We start from the raw sequence: 21,121 nt of genomic DNA, 5'->3' as shown, positions 1-21,121 counted from the left end.
AACCTCGCAAGAACAAGAGCACTGAGCACTAGAAGCATCAAAACTAAGATGCGGAGGGTCGGGCCGGTTCTTCTTTTTTGTCAAGCAAATTCATCCGCTTGGGAGAACGTGCAGGTTCTGCGCATGCGCACTGGTTGTTTCTTGCGTCCCTCACGTCGCCTTCTTGCAGACATAAGAAAAAATAGAAGGATATAATGCCTCAAAAAGCCTTCCCCAGTAGACGTGAAAACTGTACTTAGAATAAGCGCTACTAAGCTCAACGGACCTTACAATTGAGATTTCAGCCTTAACTATTTTCTATTCTGCGTGTAAAATCGAAATTAACCATGATTCTTTGTCCGCGTCTCTTATTCGTGGCTCGCCGGACGTTTAGACCGGGAAAGCCCCCTCAACGGAAGGACTTAAAGTAGACTCTACACTTTTCCTATCTCTATCGTCTTTCCCTCAACTCCGCGCAGGCGCGACGCACTGACGTCACGTCACCTGAGCCGCTTTTCCTTTGAGGCCTTCGGTTCCTGGACGCCTTGACGTCACTTCCTCCTTAGCGGTCGGACGCGGAGAAGGCAAGATGATCCCGCCGGTGGAGGTTTCCCCGCTGATCAAGGTAACGGAGCCCCGAGTCCGGCGTTGCTCTCTCTCTCTCGGCGCGGCCAGCCATCCGCGCGCGGCGGGAACCCGAGTCAGGCGCTCCCCCTCCTCTGCCGGAAGGTGACCTCAGAGGAGGAGGTCAAGGAGAGCGGCTGGGAAGCGCCTGGCCTTCTGCGCCTGCGCGTCCGAGGCAGCTGGGCTTCCGAATGCCGGTTGCTGGAAGCCTCAGGCGGCGGGGAGACGGGGTCGGCTCTGGTTGCCAGCCCCTCTTGAAGGGCCTGCGAGGATAGGGAGAGCCCTTCTGGGTCAGGCCAGGGACCCATCATCATCATCACCACCACCAATTTAAAGTATTTATTTTTACATCCTCAAGATATCAGTGGCTTCCCTTCTTCTCTTTCCATGGTTCATAAATCCCTGCATGTTCTACAAAAAAAACTATGCCATTCAGTATTCCATTATTACATCCATCAAAACTTACTTACACTGTTGAATTTACCTTAATGCTGCCAGCGTTTTCAGGTGTACGCAGTTATTTCCCATATACAGTCATACCTTGGGTTATAGACGCTTTGGGTTGCGAACCATGCCGAACCCGGAAGTATGGGAATGGGTTACTTCTGGGTTTCGGCGCATGTGCAGAAGTGCTAAGTTGCGCTTTGTGCATGCGCATAAGCCCCGAATCGCGACCCACACGTGCGCAGACGCAGCGCTGCAGGTTGCGAACACTGTGGGTTGCGAACGTGCTTCTTGCATGGATCACGTCCACTGTATTCAATAACCGTTTTACAATTGATTGTTTTCCGTCCTCCTAAAAGCCTTCCAGTAGGCTTGCCATTCACCCTCTAATCTGTTAACGTGTTTACTTACGAAAACACCTTCAGCCTGGATTTTATGGAGTAAATGCCTGCAAGGTGGCTAACAACTCAAAATGCAAAGTGTGTGTGTGCGCAAATGTTGTGTGTCTTATGCAAATATACTAAAAGGCATTTTCAGATGCTCAGTAGGAATGTGAACTGTAATAGCTGAAATGAGAGGAAGCTAATTGGAAAGCCAACTGATTTTGCTTGTCACTTTAGTGTGGCATCAGTTGTGCATTGGGACTCCCTAGAGATCAGGCCTTTATTCTTTTATCTTTGGTGCCTATGTATTTTTTACTATTATTATTTGGGCAAACCTATCTAGATATGTTGGTGTCTTTTAATCTCTGTTTAGTTTACTGCTGATTTTAATTGTTTTTAATTACTTGCTTTTAAATGTTTTCTGTTGATAGTTTTTTATTCTTGTAAGCAGCTTAGAGGTTTGGTTGTAATCAAGTGGTATGTAAAATTTGTTAAAACGAACATGGGCAGAATGTTAAAATGGGTAAAGGTACTTACACAAGCATTTGGCTCTTCACTCAATATTCATAATTGAGCAAAAATCAGTACTTTGAGTAAAACTTAGCCGAATACCATCCTTGTTTTGTGAAACCATTTCCAGAATGGAATGTCCTCCTATTTGACTTTTAGCTTAAGGTGCTTGGCCTTCTATTTTAGCTATAGTGTAAAAGGCTGGTCATAAATCAGGAATAGGGAACCTTTGGACCACCAGATGCTGCTGAGGTGATGGGAGTTGTAGTTCTGCTAAATATGGAGAGCCAAAGGTTCCCCAAACCTGCTCTGAATTGTGTAGTCCTTAAAATCTGAGAACTGCAAGGTAAAGTGTTTGTGTTTGTGTATTTAAGACATGTTCTTTCTGTTTCATCCTTGTGCAATTTATTTTACAGTTTGGCAGGTATTCAGCGCTGCTCATTGGGATAGTCTATGGAAAGAAAAGATATGGTAAGGAAAATTGTTATCTAATCCAGGGTTGGGGAGGCTGTGGTCCTCCAGATGTTGTTCTACAACTCTCAGTATCCCTGGCTGTTGTCTATGATGGGGCTGATGGAAGTTGAGAATCCAACAAGATCTGAAGGGCATCAGGTCCCTTGTGCTTATATAAGCTTCTAATTGATCAGTTAACCATATACAGTTTCTTGCATTTGCGCTTGAAAGCAAAATTGTAAATATGAAGATAGGCAGTGATTCTACATTCAAGACACTTGTGATTCTCCATGGATTTACATTATGCAAATGCTTCTGCTTTTCTCCTCTGTTGCTTCTTGTATTCAAGTGTTCCTCTTTCTTATAAATCCCTTGCAAGACGTTCTAGAATAGATCCTCAGTTGCAAAAAGAGTGCCTGGTCACATGAATCTTGTTGCAAACATATATATGTCCAATGTGGTATTGTGCTTTGGCTTGAATCAGTCAGGAATCCCCAGGCTTTGAGTTTATTTGTGTTGGTTTTTTTTAGATATGAATAACATGCACATGTTCACTGAAACACTTTCTATAAAGTATTTTAAAAGCTACTGTAGAAAATATTCCTGATGAGTTTAAGTCGTGTATCTGTGTTTATCTTTACAAAGCTTTGTAACAATAAAACCAAAAATAATTTACATAAAGTGGAGAAATTATATTGTAGAATCTATCTTCTGGAAATAATTCCAAGTAGTAAGTTCACTGTTGGTGCATATCTGTACATATAAAAAAAAATGTAAGAGTGTCATCACCCCGCAGTTTGCTTTGCCACTCACAGGTGGCACTGTAAATTACAGTGTGGAGAGAAGCAGTGCATAGGTGGCCCAGACGAGCTGCAGATGGACATCCAGAACAGGCTTCAGCAGCCCCCCAGCAGCCCCCATGCCCCACTTCAGCCTACCAGCTCCGGGATCCAGATCTCCAGGCCAGCTGACACCACTACTGGCCACCTTTCTCCTTTCTGGCCAGCTTGGGAATCCACTGCTTCTGCCCATGTTCAGAAACGCAGAAAGGGCCATGTTTTTAAATTTGAGTCCCCCTAAAGCGCTATGGTTCTCCTGAGGCATTTCTGATGTATTTCACTTAAACTTTGAAGCGTTGCATGCATCTAATGAGTTGAAGCAATATGTAGTATACGATGAACACTCAGTATTTACTGAGCAAGTCTTCCGTTGGTCAGAAATATTATAATGCATTTGTAAATATACAGTCATCATGAAAATTCATTGTTTTAATGATAGACTATTTGAAGCCTATTGCTGAGGAGGAAAGGAGAATAGAAGCAGAGGAGAAGAAGAAGCGGGAGGAAATGGAACGAATTGCAAAAGCACTGGCAGAAGGTATGTTTCCTAATATAGTCCATCTTTTAAGTTTAAAAACAAGTGTGTGTGTGTGTGTGTGTGTGTGTGTGTATAAAATCTTAGAGTACAATGTCTCAAGTCTATCAGGTCATGTGATGGAAATGATCATAGGTGACACTTAAAATTCTAGTCACTAAAAAGGACTTAATTGAAGAGTTAACCTTTGGGGAGCATAAGAACAGAAACGGCTCAATTGATTGGATTTCTGTGAGCAGAATTCCACAGTTGATATTCTGTACTGTCCGTGGCTTATTTCAAAGAGACGCTTGTTCTACAAGAAAAAAAAATGTTTTTGTACATTCTTTTGATGATTTACCTTAAAAAGAAATTTATTCCCTCACCTGCCCCATGTAAACCTATAAGAGACTCAAAGCTAAGAACAATTTGGATCATCTTTCTGAATAGTACCAGCTTCCTTGTGTATGCATCTCTGCACAATTCTTTCCTTGCTAAGAACAGCTATTGGAAACAACTGAGAAGGAATAGTAATACCAGTTATGAGTATAGGAAATTCACTTCCTATCTTAGACTTGTGTATCATTAAACAGTAACTGACTAAATTGCACGGTGTTTGGGGCAGTTCTCTTCTAGTGCGGTTAGAAAAATACTTGGAAGCAGATGTAACAAATAGGATGTTTAACAAGCTCCTGTTAACTACTATGTGTGGTTTAAAAATGGGAATTTGTTGTAAAATGCTTGATGCATGCTTCAGATATATGTAACCACCTATGAACCCCTTCTCTCATATTGTATTACAATGTATCTCATATTATGGGGAGAATTAAATGGCTGCATTCTTGACCATCTTACAGTATTTAATGAAGATTGCAGAAATCAGCTGCCAACAGTATATCTGACGTGGCTTGCTGAAGTATATTTAGTCTGTATACTCTGGTGTTATTTGAATGCTGAACCAATTATCTTAATCGTTTTGTTCTTTCCTTTTCAGCTAGCGACGATTCAATACTGAAATAAACCTGCTTGATCTTCATCTTCACCTTTTAATATCCAATGTATGAAATTTTGAAGTAGTTGATCTCAAACACAAACTTATTTACATCAATAAACAGTTGCTGGAAGAGCTGTTGTCAGATTCACTAATGTGCAAAGTACAAACGGCATAAAATCATCTCCTTCATATTTATCTAGCAAGCAGGAGGTTTGCATATATTACTTTTCATGCGGCAATATTTGTGAAAATCGAAGCAGTATCTAATTCTCAACTGTCTGTGTGAAAGAAGACTTGGTTTCCTTGTGCTGCTGCTGGAATGTAGACTTTTCTAGCTAATAGGACAGTAAGTTACAAGTCAGCCGCTTTTAGGGGGTGTAGTTGTCGCGCTTCTAAGCAATACAGTTGGCCTGTTTGCTTGTGTAATAAATAGATTTCAGTACACAACTTCAAAAGATGAACTGACAGGGTGGCATAGGAATGTATGTTAAAACACCAATAATTTCATCAGTGTCAGCCTTGGAAACTTAAGTTTGTATGTACAAGTATTTCATACTACATTTTGTGTGGCCAGTTCTAATACCTTTGGAAACGTGCGAGTGACACCCAGTAATTTCTCACACTGGTATGTTAAATAAAAAGCAGACTTCATTTATTCAAAGTGTTTTGTTATGCTTCCTGTAAAGCAGACACCCCCAAACTCGGCCCTGCAGATGTTTTGGGACTACAACTCCCATCATGCCCAGCTAACAGGACCAGTGGTCAGGGATGATGGGAATTGTAGACCCAAAACATCTGCAGGGCCGAGTTTGAGGAAGCCTGCTGTAAAGAGATGCTGCCTCATAAGAGTTTGCATGATGGCATTTGATGGCAATCAAAAACTGATTCTAGTAGTTGGAATCCATTGTAGGATGAAGTGCACAAAAGCCAGACAATCTATTATTATTATTTACTTATTAAATTTGTATACTGCCCTATACCCACAGGTCTCGGGGCAGTTCAAAGTATAAAATCACAACATCTGAATATAAAATCCCAGTATCAAACTACAAAATGCCTTAAAAAAATAGGAACAGCCTAATAATCCCCCCTCCCCAACACATTTTAATAATGGCCTGAGCTTGTACTGGACATTGGCTTCTGGCTCTGTATGCACTCATATATTTATTTATTTCATAAAACCTTTACATTGCTTGATTGTTAAAAAAAGAAAAAACAACCCTCAAAGCAGTTTATAAAAACCTATCCATTGTGCAAGGATTACACTGCAACTGATGATGCTTCTGTCAAACTGCCTGCATTTTGGTCTTTAGTCGGGGTATAAATGGGTATCTTACATTCAGAGCCAGGCATGTTCTGTTGCGAGACTAAAGGAAGATGGGAAAAGCATGTGAACTTCCCTGAGGCAAGTATGGGGTGAAAAGATAATGGGGAAAACCTTGTGTTTCTGTGCTCATCCTAGAGCATGTCAGTGAAGTAAACCCCAAAGAATAGGGAGGAAGCAATGTGCACACCCAGTTTGAAATGGAGGTGACAGGGAGTTGGTGGGCAAGCGGGAGAATAGATCTGCTGATCAGCTGGCGGAGAAGACGGATGCATGATAGCTCTGCCAAGTATGCATTGCCACCTGCATGGCTTGTCTTGGTGTAGCTCATTATCAAGCCGGTGGTGGAGGGGGGACATTGCTAAATTCCATGGGATCTGTGCTACGGGATTCCATCTCGTCCCCATTGGTTTTTCAGGGCTGAGAACCTTCTAGCTATCCAGGTGTTGCCAAACTCCAAACACTTCCCAAACCCACATTCCTGACTTGACAATGCTGACTGGGATTGAAGGGAGTTGGAATGCTACAATGCCTAGTGGGCCACTCGAAGCTGTATAAAACTGCTAACTGAGGTCATCTGGGAGTTTGTAGCAAAGTGTCATCGATATGCAGATGACACCCAACTCCCTTTCATCCAATTCAGGTGAGACAGATTGGGTAAACCAGCGTCTGGGTGTGTTAGTGAAGTGGATGAGGTCCAGTAAACTGAAATAGAATGCAGATGCAATGATAGTCCTTTTGGTGGGTGGTTCATCTACATGGGTTCATGGTGGTCCACTTCTCTGAAGGGACGTGATCACAGTCTATAGAGTTGTTTGTGGATCTATCTTTGCCATTGGAAGTATCTGTGACCCTCTCTGGACCAAGAGAGCAGGGAATACTGATCTATAAACTGGTTACCTTCAGATTATATACAGTACTGCCTTTGAAGAGCATTTGGAAACTGCAATACGTCCAAAACAAAAACATTTGGGGTCTACGTAAATATTCAAGTCAATTAAATTGCTACTGTTTAGCTGTTAACTCAATTTTACTAAGTAAACAAGTTACAAGTATAGTATGTCCTAAAGCAGATATAAATCAAGTACCAACATTGTGGTCTTCCTTTTGTTTGTTAACAAAACCTTCAGCTTTCTTTTGCAAAAGCTGATGTTCAGCTGAGAGTAGCGCAAGTGAAGGTTGTGATTTCTTGTCATTTCTCGACCGTTAAAAGCATTCTAGAAGCAGCTTAAAAATATTGATTTCATCCAGAATTCTCAGGGTTGCCAGGAACAACAATATTTTCCAGTAAGTCCATCTTTGTTGCTCTTGATTTTTGTGCAAAAAGTGGCATACGAATAAAACGAACGAAGGAAGGAATTATTAGCTAGCCCATCTTATATGATTCTCCTTAACGGTGGAACCAATGTATAAAACGCCATATTTTTAAAGGGAAAAAATGGAAATGGGACTTGAGCGCGTGGTTGCCGCTGGGGGCCGGCAGCGAGCAGCCTCTCTCCCTCCCCCTCATGTGATTCGGCCCTTGAGTCCAAAGAAGGCGGAGCCCCGGAGGCCTTTGACCGTCCCGAGCGAGGAGGTGCTTTTCTGTCGAGGTGCAGCCCCAGTTTCCCCATCTCATGCTGGCCTTCCTCGCGGGAGCGACCCGTCCTCTCCTCTCCGGCTCAGCCGGCAACCCAGGGAGGGCTATGGCGGCAGCGCGTCAAACTTTGCGCAGCAGCAGCAGCAGCAGCAGCAAGAAACTGGTGGAGTGTTTCTACGACGTGCTGTCTCCGTATTCCTGGCTGGGATTCGAGGTAACAGCGGTGGAAGAAGGGGGGCTGGAGGGGGGACCGGGACAGCCCCCCCCTCTCCCCCCAGATTGCAGCACCCTGCTGGGACAGCCGCCCTTGCACCCCTCTCCAGTAACTCCTGCGCAACTTTGTTTTGCTCAGATGTTCCCTCTCCGTGGGTCCCGTCGGGTTTCCTTCCGTACTTAGGAGGGTCACGAAAAGTAGAATTGCAAAGTCGGAAGTGTCCTGGTCGACCTGCGATCGACAGGTAGATCGCCGGTGTGCTTCCGGGCGATCGCGGTAGTTAAATAAGTGATCGCCCGGTCGCTCGTGACGCGCCCCGCCGCCGGCGGCGCTATATCCGGGGCTGTTAACGCATTTAGTCCCCGCGTTGGCTGCTGCGCGTGGGAAGCAGGGAGGGCTGCGAAACGCAGAGTGAGGCCAACAGGTGTTTGGATTACAATACTGTATTCTGGAAGGACAACCCGTTAAATCTAAAACTGCACCCACTGCCAATCCGAGGCTGCAATTCCACGCAGGGATTTCACCCGGGAGCACCCTTCCAAGTACTGCCACCTTGCACAGGAACCAGGTGCAAAGGTAGCTCAGCTGGTTACAGCCTGGTGCTGATAATGCCAAGGTTGCAGGTTCAATCCTGTATGAGGCATCTGCATATTTCCCCATTGCAGGGGGTTGGACTAGTAGGCATGTCCAACTCTCTAGAGACTGTGATCTACTGCCAATATAATAAAACTGGCAGTGATACAGTATATCCATTGTCATTGCCCAGAGTTGATGAGCTTTTTTTAGGGGAGAGTCTTACCCATGGGCAAACTAAGGCCCAGGGGCTGGATCTGGCCCAATCGCCTTCTAAATCTGGCCCCCAGACGTTCCGGGAATCAGCATGTTTTTACATGAGTAGTCTGTGTGCTTTTATTTAAAATGCATCTCTGGGTTACTTGTGGGGCATAGGAATTCGTTCATTCCCCCACAAAATATAGTCTGGCCCCCAACAAGGTCTGACGGACAGTGGACCGGCCCCCTGCTGAAAAAGTTTGCTGACCCCTGGTCTTGCCCAACAGTTATTATGATAAAGCTGCTATCTGACTGCTGCATAAAATTGAGTGAGCAAAGGATGGTAATTCTAAGGGCATTTTATAAATAAAATAAAGGAAATGACTCTGAAGTGGAAGCAACTCTGGCAGCTTTTGTAAATAGCCAGAGGGATCGCAGCCTCCCAAGTACCCAGTACCTTTGTACAGTATAAATACCTTTGTCTGAACTTTGCCTTGTTTATTGCTGCTGCTGAAAGTGTTGCAACTTTCCAACTGTTACTTATCTCTTCCATGTGCCAATTGTGGGTGTTCATTAGGAATTGAACCAAATAGTTTGCCAAGCTGTACAGAGGTCGCTTCCAATCAATCTGCCCATAGAGCATTCATTCTGAGTGCAGAAGGGGGTCGCCTTTGCCTTTCGCATATACATTTTAAGAGTGGCATGTGCCAATGATGCAGGAGGTTTGGGCAGGTGTTTGTCCCTCCCAACATGATCTAAATGATTAATCACCAGAGGAATACAGGAGTTGGTTGATCCTGCCATTTATTTGACAAGGCTAGATGGCCGCCTTCTCATCCTTTCCAGCTCTTGCCCCAGCCCAGTTGAGATTCCTTCGTAGTTTGCACAAATAGTCAGATTAGGGACGTGGGTGGCACTGTGTGTTAAACCACTGAAGCTAGGACTTGAAGATCAGAAGGCCGGGGGTTCGAATCCCCATGACAGGGTGAGCTCCCATTGCTCAGTCCCTGCTCCTGCCAAGCTAGCAGTTCGAAAACACGTCAATGTGCAAGTAGATAAATAGGCACCGCTCCAGTGGGAGGGTAAATGGCGTTTCCATGCGCTGCTCTGATTCGCCAGAAGCGGCTTAGTCATGCTGGCCACATGACCCGGAAGCCGTACGCCAGCTCCCTTGGCCAATAAAGCGAGATGAGCGCCGCAACCCCAGAGTCGGCCACGACTGGACCTAATGGTCAGGGGTCCCTTTACCTTTACCTTACTGTTCAGATTGCAGATTCATGTTTAGAACTCTAGCCAACCAGTGTCCTTGCATTCCTCCTGTTTTCTGGCATTAACTTGATTTTATCTTTGGGCTTCCCCCAACCCAGCTGTCTGTTCATGATACATTCTTAATCTTTCATCTGATGAAGTAGTTTGTTCCCTGCAAAGGTTCATGCCATGGCGAGCCTGTTTCTGAAGTACCACCTGCAACCTGTCTCTTTTACCCTGTTGCAGACTAACACAGATGCTGCTTTGAATCTGCCTTGCAAAAGGTGCCTTCCATTACCTACCTGCTCTCCATAGCTTTATTTCTCTCCCTCTGTCCGTCTCTCTCTGCCTCTCCTCGCATGTGAGTTTTGAGCTGCTGCTGATCATCGCTCAACTTTCCTCACTGATGTAGGTTCTCTGCCGCTACCGTCCCATCTGGAACATGGAGCTGCGTTTTCGACCTGTTTTCCTTGCAGGCATAATGCACTCAACTGGTAAGTGCTGATTAACAGAACTGAGTTCAACTGAAATGTACCGTATTTTTCGCTCCATAAGGCGTACCGGACCATAAGGCGCACCTAGTTTTTAGAGGGAGAAATCAAGAAAAAAAATCCTGTCCACTTCTCCCAGAGCTTCTGGGGCTGCTGGGGGAAGCCCGGGTCCCCCCCAGCCCCAAAGAGCAAAGAAGCCAAGACAGCGAGCGGGATCCATCCCACTTGCTGTCTTGGCCTCCTCTTTAGCCACGCACAACCTCTCCAGCCGGGAGAGGCTGTGCGCGGCTAAAGAAGCCATAGCCGTGCGCAGCCTCTCCCGGCTATGGCAATGCCCCCACCTCCCGCAAAAGCCCACAGGAGCCGCACACCCTTTAAGGAGCGCACGGCTCCTGCGGGGTTTTCTACGAGGAGGGAGAAGGGACTGACGCGGCCAGTCAGTCCCTTCTCCCTCCTGGAGAAAAGCCTGCAAGAGCCGCGTGGAGCTTGTGTGCGGCTCTTGGGGGCTTTTCCTGCCTGCCTCCCCCCTGCATTCACTTCATAAGACGCACACACATTTCCCCTTACTTTTTAGGAGGGGAAAAGTGTGTCTTATGGAGCGAAAAATACGGTATATAAAATATGTAGACAAGAACTACATTCCATATTGGTCTCTTTCTTGCATACCCCCTTAGATGCAGTCTTGCCCTGGGAAAATAAAACTACCCTTTCCCAAGTCATCAAGGCCTGTAAAATTAGGTTTCTTCCCCAAGCAAGTGTTGCTTTCATCTTTGTTTTGTTTTCATTGCTTGCTTTCGGTATTATCAGGGAATCTGTAGCTGCGTCATGCATTGCAGATCCTGCATTGAGTGGCTGTGAAGGCTAATTTTGATGAAGTTCATTTAAGGAAGACGGAACAACAACACCTCGGGCTGTTGATATAGCTATGGCTGTTTCTGGACTGGGAGAGCCTGGTTGCTGTTGTCTATGCACTGGTAACCTCCAGGCTAGATTACTGCAATGCACTGTATGTGGGACTACCCTTGAGGTCGGTCTGGAAGGTGATGCAAAATGCCATTGTTTGGCTGCTCTCAGGAGCAATGTATCCACTGTTGAAAGAAGAGCACTAGTTGCCAGTTAGGTACTGGGCTACGTTTATGGTGCTGGTTTTTGGTGTAGACAGTCTTATGCAGTGTGGACCCAGGACACCTGAAAAATGGTCACACCCCTTATATACCCAATTAAGTGACTATGGGGTGCGGTGCCCATCTCCCTTTCAGGCTGAGGGAGCCGGCGTTTGTCCACAGACAGCTTTCCGGGTCATGTGGCCAGCATGACTAAACCGCTTCTGACGCAACAGACACTGTGACGGAAACCAGAGTGCGCGGAAATGCCATTTACTTTCCCGCTGGAGTGGGACCTATTTATCTCCTTGCACTGGTGTGCTTTTGAAGTGCTAGGTTGGCAGGAGTTGGGACAGAGCAACGGGAACTCATTCCTTCATGGGGATTCGAACCGCCGACCTTCTGATGGGCAAGCCCAAGAGGCTCAGTGGTTTAGACCACAGCGCCTCCCGCGTCCCATGATGATGATGATGTAAGGATGAGAGGTCGTAAGACATAGTAGCCTCTGTCTCTGAAATCTCCTTATCCTCCACAACAGGTAACAGACCCCCATCATTGGTGCCCAAGAAAGGAGAGTACCTGACGAAGGACCTCCTGCGAATGGCAAAATTCTGCCAGGTGCCACTGCATCCCGTAAAGGATTTCCTAGGGTCTGTTCTTGAGAAGGGTAAGCGGAGGGAGATGTTTGGTGGGGATACACGGAGATAATGGAGAAGAACTGAGAAGCATTGCACCATGAGTCCGTGGCAGCTCCAAGTCCAAATGAAACTGCCCCACAAAAATAGGACTCTCTCAGCAAGTGCACAGTTTTTATGCAAGCCAAGCCTTCCTAATAAGGGTTTTTTAATGTGGGGGTTGGCCTCTTCTTCTTTGACAGGGCACTTTATTTATTTTTCTTTTTTTGGTACAGTGGTGCCTCGCAAGACGAAATTAATTCGTTCTGCGAGTTTTTTTGTTGAGCGAGTTTTTTCGTCTTGCGAAGCACAACTGCAGTTAAACACTAACAACGGCGGGGAGGGGCGGGGAGAAGCAGGACAGCTGCCGCAGCCGGTACCTCAGACTCACCCGCGCGTTGTGGCCACCGTGCGACGCGGCTGCTGGAGGGCAGTGGGGCTCAGGAGCGCGACTCCAGGGAGAGAGAGGCGCTGGCGGCAACGGCTCTCTGAGGGGAGCGCGCGAGGGGGGTGGGCAGCGGCGCGAGGCACTAACCAGAAGGTGGGAGGGAGCCGGAGGAGCGGGGAAGCGAGCGTGCGTGCAGTGCGCATCGCCATGACACGAGAGGCAGGGCCGTTTTGTCTAGCGAAGCAAGCCCTTAGGGAAATCCGTCTTGCGAAGCACCTCAGAAAACGAAAAACTCTTTCGTCTTGCGAGTTTTTCGTCTTCCGAGGCATTCGTCTTGTGGGGTACTACTGTATTTTGTAGCAATAGATTTCTCCCCTCTTGACATTTATGCTGACTCTGGTGCTTTTCGTGCCCAAATGCAGGCAGTCTGAAAGCCATGCGCTTTGTCACAGCCGTGGATATGGCAGAGCCGCAGTTTTTGGAGCCCGTGTCTAGAGAACTTTGGATGCGCATTTGGTCCCGCGTGAGTATGGTTGTACTCGTGCGTCTCTCCAGGTGCTTCTGTGCCTGTCGCGATTATTTCTTCCATTTATTAATTGCACAAATAAAGCAGGGCATCCCTGCCCCTGCCCCCCCCCCCCGGTCTATCAAAATATATGGTTTGGATTAAAATAACAGGGCCCAGAATCCCTCCGTATACTTCTATATTCCTGTGTGTTTCGGTTGTTTCTCTACCCTCTCCTCTGTAAGGAACGTCACGCTGCTTCTCACAGTATCAGTGTGTTTGAAAACGCAGTAAAAGTTAAATATATAAAGTAATTACTTTTTATCCAGGATGCTTAGGCAAGATAGTTGAAATGCCCTGGGCCAGGTTTTGCACAGTTTTCAACCCCCCCAAATCAGATGCAGCACACTGTGGTGGCTCTCCATGGGGTCCTTAAATCTCTTTTTACTGTCTCCCAAGGCAGTATTATAGCGCTTAGGAGCCACAGCCCAGGACTGATGGACTCTGTTCCTCTTTGATGGGACCAACAAAGTTGAATAGGTCTGGGTGGAATGAAAAAACAAAGGCAAATATAAGGGTCTCTCCATAGAAATCATTTCATTTATTATTATTATTCATTAAACTTACTTGTCGCTTGTCACCTGAAGGTCTCCAAGCGACTTGCAGCAAAGAAAAATATACAATACATAATACCATAGGGGGAAAGTGTGTGTGTGGGGGGGGGGGTCATATTATACACTAATATTTCATATAACAAAAGATTTACGGAAAAACAAAAAGAACATACCAACCATATAAATAATAGCAAACATTATTAGCAGTGCTCAAATAATAAACAGAGCAATTCTCTGACCGCTAATTAGCAAGCAAACAAATAAAAACCCAGCCTCTAGAGTCCTCCAGGGATGGTCCAGCATGTCCCTTCTCGCTTCAGCAAAGCAGGAAGAGTTTTACCTGCTTGCAGTTGACACGGCTACTGCAAAATTCCAAGCCATATGCCATTCCTGTCACCCTTCACTTTGGTTTGATCATTGTAGCTATAGCTTTGGTGAGGTGAACTTCTGTTCCTGGTACCCATCTCCGTTAGGGATGCATAACATGGAGTCCTCCCGTTGGCCAAGGGGTGAAGGAAGTTGGTAGTTCAGAAAGTGCCACAGGTTCTACACTCCTGATTGAAGTGAGTGACATGGCACCCTTGTCCGTGTGTGTGTGTGTGTGTGTGTGTGTGTGTGTCTTGGAGCTTTGTTCCTTGTAGCAGAAGGAGGTTAATTATTTTTGATATCTTCGCTCTCCCTTGCACAGTCAATCTCTTGTCCATGAAAGATTTGTAATTGGTTGCCTTACTCCTTGTCTCTTCAGGATGAAGACATAAATCAGCCAGAGAGCATCTTGGCAGTAAGTTTCTTTCTCTTGCGGTTCTGCAGCACTGCCATTACTCCCATTTGTAACACACCCTGGTCTAGATGAGCGCTTTTCATCCTTGCATCTCCTGATGCTGTTAGACCGCAGCCTCCTATCATCCATAGTCCATTTGGTCAATAGTCGGGGATGATGGAAATTGCAGTCCAATAGCATTTGGGGACCTGAGGTTGATGAATTGGTCTAGGTGCTGTAGACTGGCCTGTGGAGATCTGCTGGGTGATCATTCTTCTGTTGTGACAGAAGTTTATACTCTTGACTTCATGATTGCGGACCTGCAGGAAGAGCTTTTCAGGTAACCTTGCAGTGCAGAAGGATTAGCTTTGTAGTTCTAGCTAGTCAGACAGGAAATATGCAGAAGAGGATTTGCGTGATTTTATTTTCCTCCTGGGACGCGGGTGGCGCTGTGGGTTAAACCACAGAGCCTAGGACTTGCTGATCAGAAGGTTGGCGGTTCGAATCTCTGTGACGGGGTGAGCTCCTGTTGCTTGGTCCCTACTCCTGCCCACCTAGCATTTCAAAAGCACGTCAAAGTGCAAGTAGATAAATAGGTACCGCTCCAGCAGGAAGGTAAACAGCATTTCCGTGCGCTGCTCTGGTTCGCCAGAAGGGGCTTAGTCATGCTGGCCACATGACCCGGAAGCTGTACACCGGCTCCCTCGGCCAACAAAATGAGATGAGTGCTGCAACCCCAGAGTCGGCCACGACTGGACCTAATGGTCAGGGGTCCATTTACTTTACCTATTTTCCTCCTAGCATGGCTTTCTTGGTGTTGTCCCCCCTTTTTAAGGGGGGGGGGACTGACTTCAATGAAAGCAATTCAGTGTAGCTTTAGACTGCTTTCTGCACTCCCTGGTGAAAATTCTCTGCGCCCACATACATCCTGCTACATGACCTGCATCTTATTTCTTTTGCAGTGTTTTGTGCTCTTTAGTGTGTATAGGAAGGATCTGTGATTAAGTGGTAGGCTGTGTGCTTTGTGTACTGAAAGCCCCGTGGTGAGTCTCTGGCAGCTTCAGCCAAGCAGGTCTGGCAAAGATCTCTGCCCAGCACTCTGCAGAGCCATTTCCTGTCCAGGGAGGCAATGCTCAGCTGTGTGGGCCATATGGTCAGAATTTAGCCTAGCTTAATATTGACAATGAGGGACACGGGTGGCGCTGTGGGTAAAACCTCAGTGCCTAGGGCTTGCCGATCGCATGGTCGGCGGTTCAAATCCCCACGACGGGGTGAGCTCCCGTCTTTCGGTCCGAGCTCCTGCCCACCTAGCAGTTCGAAGGCACCCCTAAGTGCAAGTAGATAAATAGGTACCGCTTTATAGCAGGAAGGTAAACGGCGTTTCCGTGTGCTGCGCTGGTGCCGGCTCGCCAGAGCAGCTTCGTCACGCTGGCCACGTGACCCGGAAGTGTCTCCGGACAGCGCTGGCCCCCGACCTCTTAAGTGAGATGGGCGCGCAACCCTAGAGTCGGACACGACTGGCCCGTACGGGCAGGGGTACCTTTACCTTTTTAATATTGACAATCTGGGAACAAGTCATTTCACGTGTGCGCATCTAACCTGGCAAGGTTGCAAAACCAGCACTTCCCCTGCCTGCTGGCTGCACCTGCTTCTCAGCAAAGCAAATTTGTTTTTTGTTTTTGCTGTGCTCTCCTTTAAAATACTCCATGCCGGTCAAATTCCTGTGTCAATACCGGAGACCTTTTGAAGCGTTATCCAATTAACCTTGGCTATAGCAACTGCGGCGACTGCTTTTCTCCATCTGTCTCTTTTCAGGCTGCAGAGAGAGCAGGGTTGTCCTCGGACCAAGCTCGGAAACTTCTGGAAATGAGTTCCTCACCAGAGGTGAAGAATCGCCTGAAAGCTACAACAGATGAAGCACTAAAATATGGGGTGAGACACTGGCATTGCATCAGGCCAGGGGAAACTGTGGTCCTGCTGATGCTGCTGGACTCCCCAACTCCCATCAGTGCCAGCCAGTAGGGTCAGTGACCAGCAATGATGGGACTTCGAGTCCAACGGATGTCTTGAGTTCTTCAGGGTCCTCATCCTTGCAAATACTTTATCAGCAGCTGTGCATCTTTCACCCCCTGCCCCTTTTTCCTGAAGGGTTACCCAGAGGAATCAAGTGCCTGGATGTCCAAACAATAGGGAAACGGGCCATCAGCTTTGGTTGCAGAAGGTCGCAGGTTCAATCCTCACTGGAGTCCTTCCGAGAGAAGAGGGAGACAGTATAGATTTACAACACTGGTTTGCAGAAGGTCATAGTTCAGAGGCTGCAGAGGGGAGAAGCTGGCAAATATTGGGAGGGGAGCAGGAAGAAGAAGCAACACCACCAGGGGAGAGACAGCTGACAGACTCAGCGTCTTTAGAAAGCATCCTAGACCCCCCTCCCCTTCTCCCAGAACCCAGCAAACATGGAAAGTAGGAGAACAGAAAGCTCAGAGGCAGAAAGCACAGATCTGCCAACATAGGGATGACATGTAATAGGAGCAGTGGCGTAGCGTGGGTTGTCAGCACCCGGGGCAAGGCAAGTAATTTGCGCCCCCCCCCCCGCTGCACTGTCCCTCCCCCAGATAGTCCCTCGCTCTCTCTCCGCACCGCACCGCACGCCTGGCACCCCCCCCCCTCCACAGTGGGCAGCGACCCGGCGGCTCGGATCGGATTCGCACAGCCAGCACTGCAGTGAGAGAGAGTGAGTGAGCCAGGTAGGGGCAGAGAGCTGCGAGTGCGAGCGCCCCCCCCCGATGTTGCGCCCAGTGCAGCCGGCCCCCCCTGCACCCCCTACGCTACGCCGCTGAATAGGAGAGACGCAGGCAGTGGGGCTTTACTTGGAGCAATGCCATGACTGCAATGGAGAGGCACTTTTCCAAGCTGTGAATATTGAATCAAAGATTCGGGTATCTTTCGTATCTAATTCTTGACTGCCCACCATGAAAGGGATTGGATTCCCTGAAGGGCTGGTAGGGCTGGTCTGAAATCTTGGAGAGCTGCTGGCAGTCAGTGAAGACAGTACAGTGGTGCCTCGGGTTACATACGCTTCAGGTTACATATGCTTCAGGTTACAGACTCTACTAACCTAGAAATAGTGCTTCAGGTTAAGAACTTTGCTTCATGATGAGAACAGAAATTGTGCTCCGGCGGCACGGCGGCAGCAGGAGGCCCCATTAGCTAAAGTGGTGCTTCAGGTTAAGAACAGTTTTAGGTTAAGTACGGCCTCCGGAACGAATTAAGTACTTAACCCGAGGTACCACTGTACTCACCAATATACTGATTCAGTATAAAATTCCTGGATCTGTGTGTCCTGGTGAGCCATCAGGCTTTTCAGCTACTTTCAGACAACCTTACAGAACGGAAGTGGCCACATTCACTTCCCAGTGTTTGAGCTCTGATATATATTTCATCTTTCTTAAGAACCCAAGCGTAAGTTAAATCTGCAGCCACCAAACACAGAAGGCAACTTGAACCCGTTTGAGCTTTGCAGGTTCATGTACGTTGCATCAAAGTGTGTAGATGAAGCAGTGCCCTCTTTGTGACTCTTGTGTCGTATGTCTTCCTTCAGGCATTTGGGATGCCATGTTTTGTCGCTCACATTAATGAAGAGCCTCACCTTCTCTTCGGTTCGGATCGTTTAGAGCTGCTGGCGCATCTCTTGGGTGAGTGTTTTTAATGCTGTTGCCTATCATTTAATGGTCTTTCAGGTTCCAGTTTGGACTAACATGCCAAAAGGAAAGTCCTGGCCACTTGCAGGTACTTAAAAAACCTCAACAACTTTAAATACCTCAGGCTGTATACTGAATATTCCAGTCCATGCCGTTCACTCTGTCTAGAGATTCTCAGGCTATTCAGGAGCTCCCCGACACGAATGTGGTACCTTTTGCATGACTGAATGCTCCTTCATTTAATCTTTTTGTGGCTGACAGACGAGTTCTTGCCTAGCCTAGTTTTCACTGTGCTGGGAATTATTGATGGAGGAGTATTCAGTTTTGTAAGGATTCCCTGATTGGGGTAACTATGCCCCTGAAGGACCAGGTGCGCAGCCTGGGAGTCATTTTGGACTCACAGCTGTCCATGGAGGCACAGGTCAAATCTGTATCCAGGGCAGCTGTTTACCAGCTCCATCTGGTACGTAGGCTGAGACCCTATCTGCCTGCAGACTGTCTCGCCAGAGTGGTGCATGCTCTGGTTATCTCCCGCTTGGACTACTGCAATGCGCTCTACGTGGGGCTACCTTTGAAGGTGACCCGGAAACTACAACTAATCCAGAATGCGGCAGCTAGACTGGTGACTGGGAGCGGCCGCCGAGACCATATAACACCAGTCTTGAAAGACCTACATTGGCTCCCAGTACGTTTCCGAGCACAATTCAAAGTGTTGGTGCTGACCTTTAAAGCCCTAAACGGCCTCGGTCCAGTATACCTGAAGGAGCGTCTCCACCCCCATCGTTCTGCCCGGACACTGAGGTTCAGCTCCGAGGGCCTTCTGGCGGTTCCCTCACTGCGAGAGGCCAAGTTACAGGGAACCAGGCAGAGGGCCTTCTCGGTAGTGGTGCCCGCCCTGTGGAACGCCCTCCCATCAGATGTCAAAGCGATAAACAACTACCTGACATTCAGAAGACATCTGAAGGCAGCCCTGTTCAGGGAAGTTTTTAATATGTGACATTTTAGTGTATTTTTCATCTTTGTTGGAAGCCGCCCAGAGTGGCTGGGGAAACCCAGCCAGATGGGCAGGGTACAAATAAATTATTATTATTATTGTTGTTGTTGTTGTTGTTGTTGTTGTTGTTGTTGTTGTAAGCATCTGCCTTCAGGTTGAATTGGCATAGCTTAGGCATCACTCTGCTGGCCCTATGAAGTGTTTGATGCCTTCCCCTTGTCTGACGTCCTGTAAAGTGCCCAGACTTCTGAGGCAGTTGTAGTGACACAAACTGTCTTAATCTAGTAACCTATCAGATGAAGTAGGGAATTAATGTCATTTTCCCACTGCTGCTATTGAATTGGTGTGTTGGCTTAACTTGTTGCTTCTTTAAGACCCCCTTCTGCATTCTGAATCTAATTTGCTCTCTGATTCTGACTTGTTTCACAGGAGAGAAATGGCTGGGACCAGTTCCCACATCTTCTAAGCTTTAGCTGAGAGTTACGGAGGAACAATGCAATTTCTAAGCCACAAAGGTTTGGGAGTGTCTGCTTCTACAAGGTGAACACAGGAGGGCTGATGGGCAGAAGGCAACCCCATAAACACGATTTGTGATACTAGAGAAGGCAACACAGCGATGATATCAACATGCAATGCACCTCAATCACAGTGGTTTATGTCTAACACACATTTGACCCGTGTGAGTTGCTGGCATACCGGAGATGTAGATATGCATTAACAGAGAATCTTCACTTTTAGTTTCTTGTTTTGGCTGCTGCTTCCGGCAATATAGTTAGTTGGTTGCAGAAATTGATACAGATGGTGTGAGTCAATGAGGTGCGTATCGCTCTTCATGAGAGACTGCTCTTTGTTGGGGATATGTAATGGCATAATAAAAGGGGCCTGGAGGTGTATCCTGTCCAACTTGGTCATTAGAGGGCTTCAAAGTGCTGTGGACAAGAGCACAGCTCCCCTGCGCCATTCCCAGAAGTGTTGCATAATAGCAACATTTGATTCTTTTCTGAAATGCAGATGTGTTACAAACATCGGAAACAGACATGCACTAGGTCTCTGTAGTCCGGTAGTGTCTACTCTTGGGGCATTAGAGGGTCTGTCACAACCTCCGCTACCAACAAGAAATGCCAGGAGTTGAGAACCTTCTTCATACACTGTGTGCGCGCACCATCAGTGAATCTTAATTTCATTCAGACGCAACTTGAAACAACTGTTTGGTACAGTGGTACTTCGGGTTAAGTACTTAATTCGTTCCAGAGGTCCGTTCTTAACCTGAAACTGTTCTTAACTTGAAGCACCACTTTAGCTAATGGGGCCTCCTGCTGCTGCCGCGCCGCCGGAACACAATTTCTGTTCTCATCCTGAAGCAAAGTTCTTAACCTGAAGCACTATTTCTGGGTTAGTGGAGTCTGCAACCTGAAGCATGTGTAACCTGAAGCATATGTAACCTGAGGTACCTCTGTACTTTAATTAAACAAGACAAGATAAATATACAGTGGTACCCCGCAAGACGAATGCCTCGCAAGACGAAAAACTCGCTAGACGAAAGGGTTTTCCGTTTTCTGAGTTGCTTCGCAAGACGGATTTCCCTATGGGCTTGCTTCGCAAGACGAAAACGTCTTGCGCCTTTTTTTTTTAAACCGCCAATGCATTCCTATGGGAAACCGTCAATACACATTGGTGCTTTGCAAGACGAAAAAACTCGTAGAACAAAAAAACTCGCAGAACGAATTAATTTCGTCTTGCGGGGCACCACTGTACATAGATTAGGATACGTGAGAGACTGTGGGTGGAGAAGGGAAAGAAGTGCCACTGCATTTCCAGCATTGAAGCGCTCTTCTCCCGGGAGAAGTGTCTACAGTGAGCCTTATTACAAGTAGAGCAGCTAATTGCAGGAAGTGATTTCCTCTGTGCTCAGTGAACATCCTCTGCTTAAGTGCCACAGCTGAATCGCTGTGGGGTTGTGCTTCACAAAGAAACTAGAACAAGAAATCACCCTGATTTCAGGTCACACAGGTTTT

At 46.9% G+C, this 21,121-nt stretch overlaps 2 protein-coding genes and 1 long non-coding RNA gene across 3 annotated transcripts; all 3 read left to right on the top strand.

Annotated features, from left to right (window-relative positions):
* Positions 1-457: 457 nt before the first annotated feature.
* ATP5ME (ATP synthase membrane subunit e) lies at positions 458-4,870 on the top strand. Its single transcript, XM_083420916.1, has 4 exons — positions 458-604; positions 2,357-2,411; positions 3,672-3,770; positions 4,741-4,870. Exons 1-4 carry the CDS (start codon positions 569-571, stop codon positions 4,764-4,766), a joined length of 216 nt encoding a protein of 71 aa, XP_083277042.1. The 5' UTR covers positions 458-568; the 3' UTR covers positions 4,767-4,870.
* A 2,703-nt stretch (positions 4,871-7,573) lies between these two features.
* On the top strand, positions 7,574-19,999 carry GSTK1 (glutathione S-transferase kappa 1). The gene is made up of 8 exons (XM_083420716.1): positions 7,574-7,857; positions 10,289-10,370; positions 12,009-12,137; positions 12,955-13,055; positions 14,397-14,432; positions 16,227-16,343; positions 18,013-18,106; positions 19,536-19,999. Exons 1-8 carry the CDS (start codon positions 7,681-7,683, stop codon positions 19,577-19,579), a joined length of 780 nt encoding a protein of 259 aa, XP_083276842.1. The 5' UTR covers positions 7,574-7,680; the 3' UTR covers positions 19,580-19,999.
* LOC310668025 lies at positions 16,843-17,350 on the top strand. Its single transcript, XR_014506554.1, has 2 exons — positions 16,843-16,945; positions 17,261-17,350. It is a non-coding gene; the product is annotated as an uncharacterized lncRNA (long non-coding RNA).
* Positions 20,000-21,121: the final 1,122 nt, after the last annotated feature.

This window comes from Podarcis tiliguerta (genome assembly GCF_965153285.1).
Source record: "Podarcis tiliguerta genome assembly, chromosome: 17".
In the NCBI taxonomy this organism is placed as follows: Eukaryota; Metazoa; Chordata; class Lepidosauria; order Squamata; family Lacertidae; genus Podarcis; species Podarcis tiliguerta.
This window is presented reverse-complemented; position numbering and strand designations above follow the sequence as displayed.

What these genes read in the sequence shown, in the direction of transcription:
- GSTK1 (XM_083420716.1), top strand. Translation starts at nt 7,681, where the DNA reads ATGCTGGCCTTCCTCGCGGGAGCGACCCGTCCTCTCCTCTCCGGCTCA. An exon ending in AGGCATAATGCACTCAACTG is followed by an intron (nt 10,371 to 12,008) that starts GTAAGTGCTGAT and finishes CCTCCACAACAG; the next exon opens with GTAACAGACCCCCATCATTG. An exon ending in ATGAAGCACTAAAATATGGG is followed by an intron (nt 16,344 to 18,012) that starts GTGAGACACTGG and finishes GTCTTCCTTCAG; the next exon opens with GCATTTGGGATGCCATGTTT.
- ATP5ME (XM_083420916.1), top strand. Translation starts at nt 569, where the DNA reads ATGATCCCGCCGGTGGAGGTTTCCCCGCTGATCAAG. An exon ending in AGGTTTCCCCGCTGATCAAG is followed by an intron (nt 605 to 2,356) that starts GTAACGGAGCCC and finishes TTTATTTTACAG; the next exon opens with TTTGGCAGGTATTCAGCGCT. An exon ending in TGCAAAAGCACTGGCAGAAG is followed by an intron (nt 3,771 to 4,740) that starts GTATGTTTCCTA and finishes TTTCCTTTTCAG; the next exon opens with CTAGCGACGATTCAATACTG.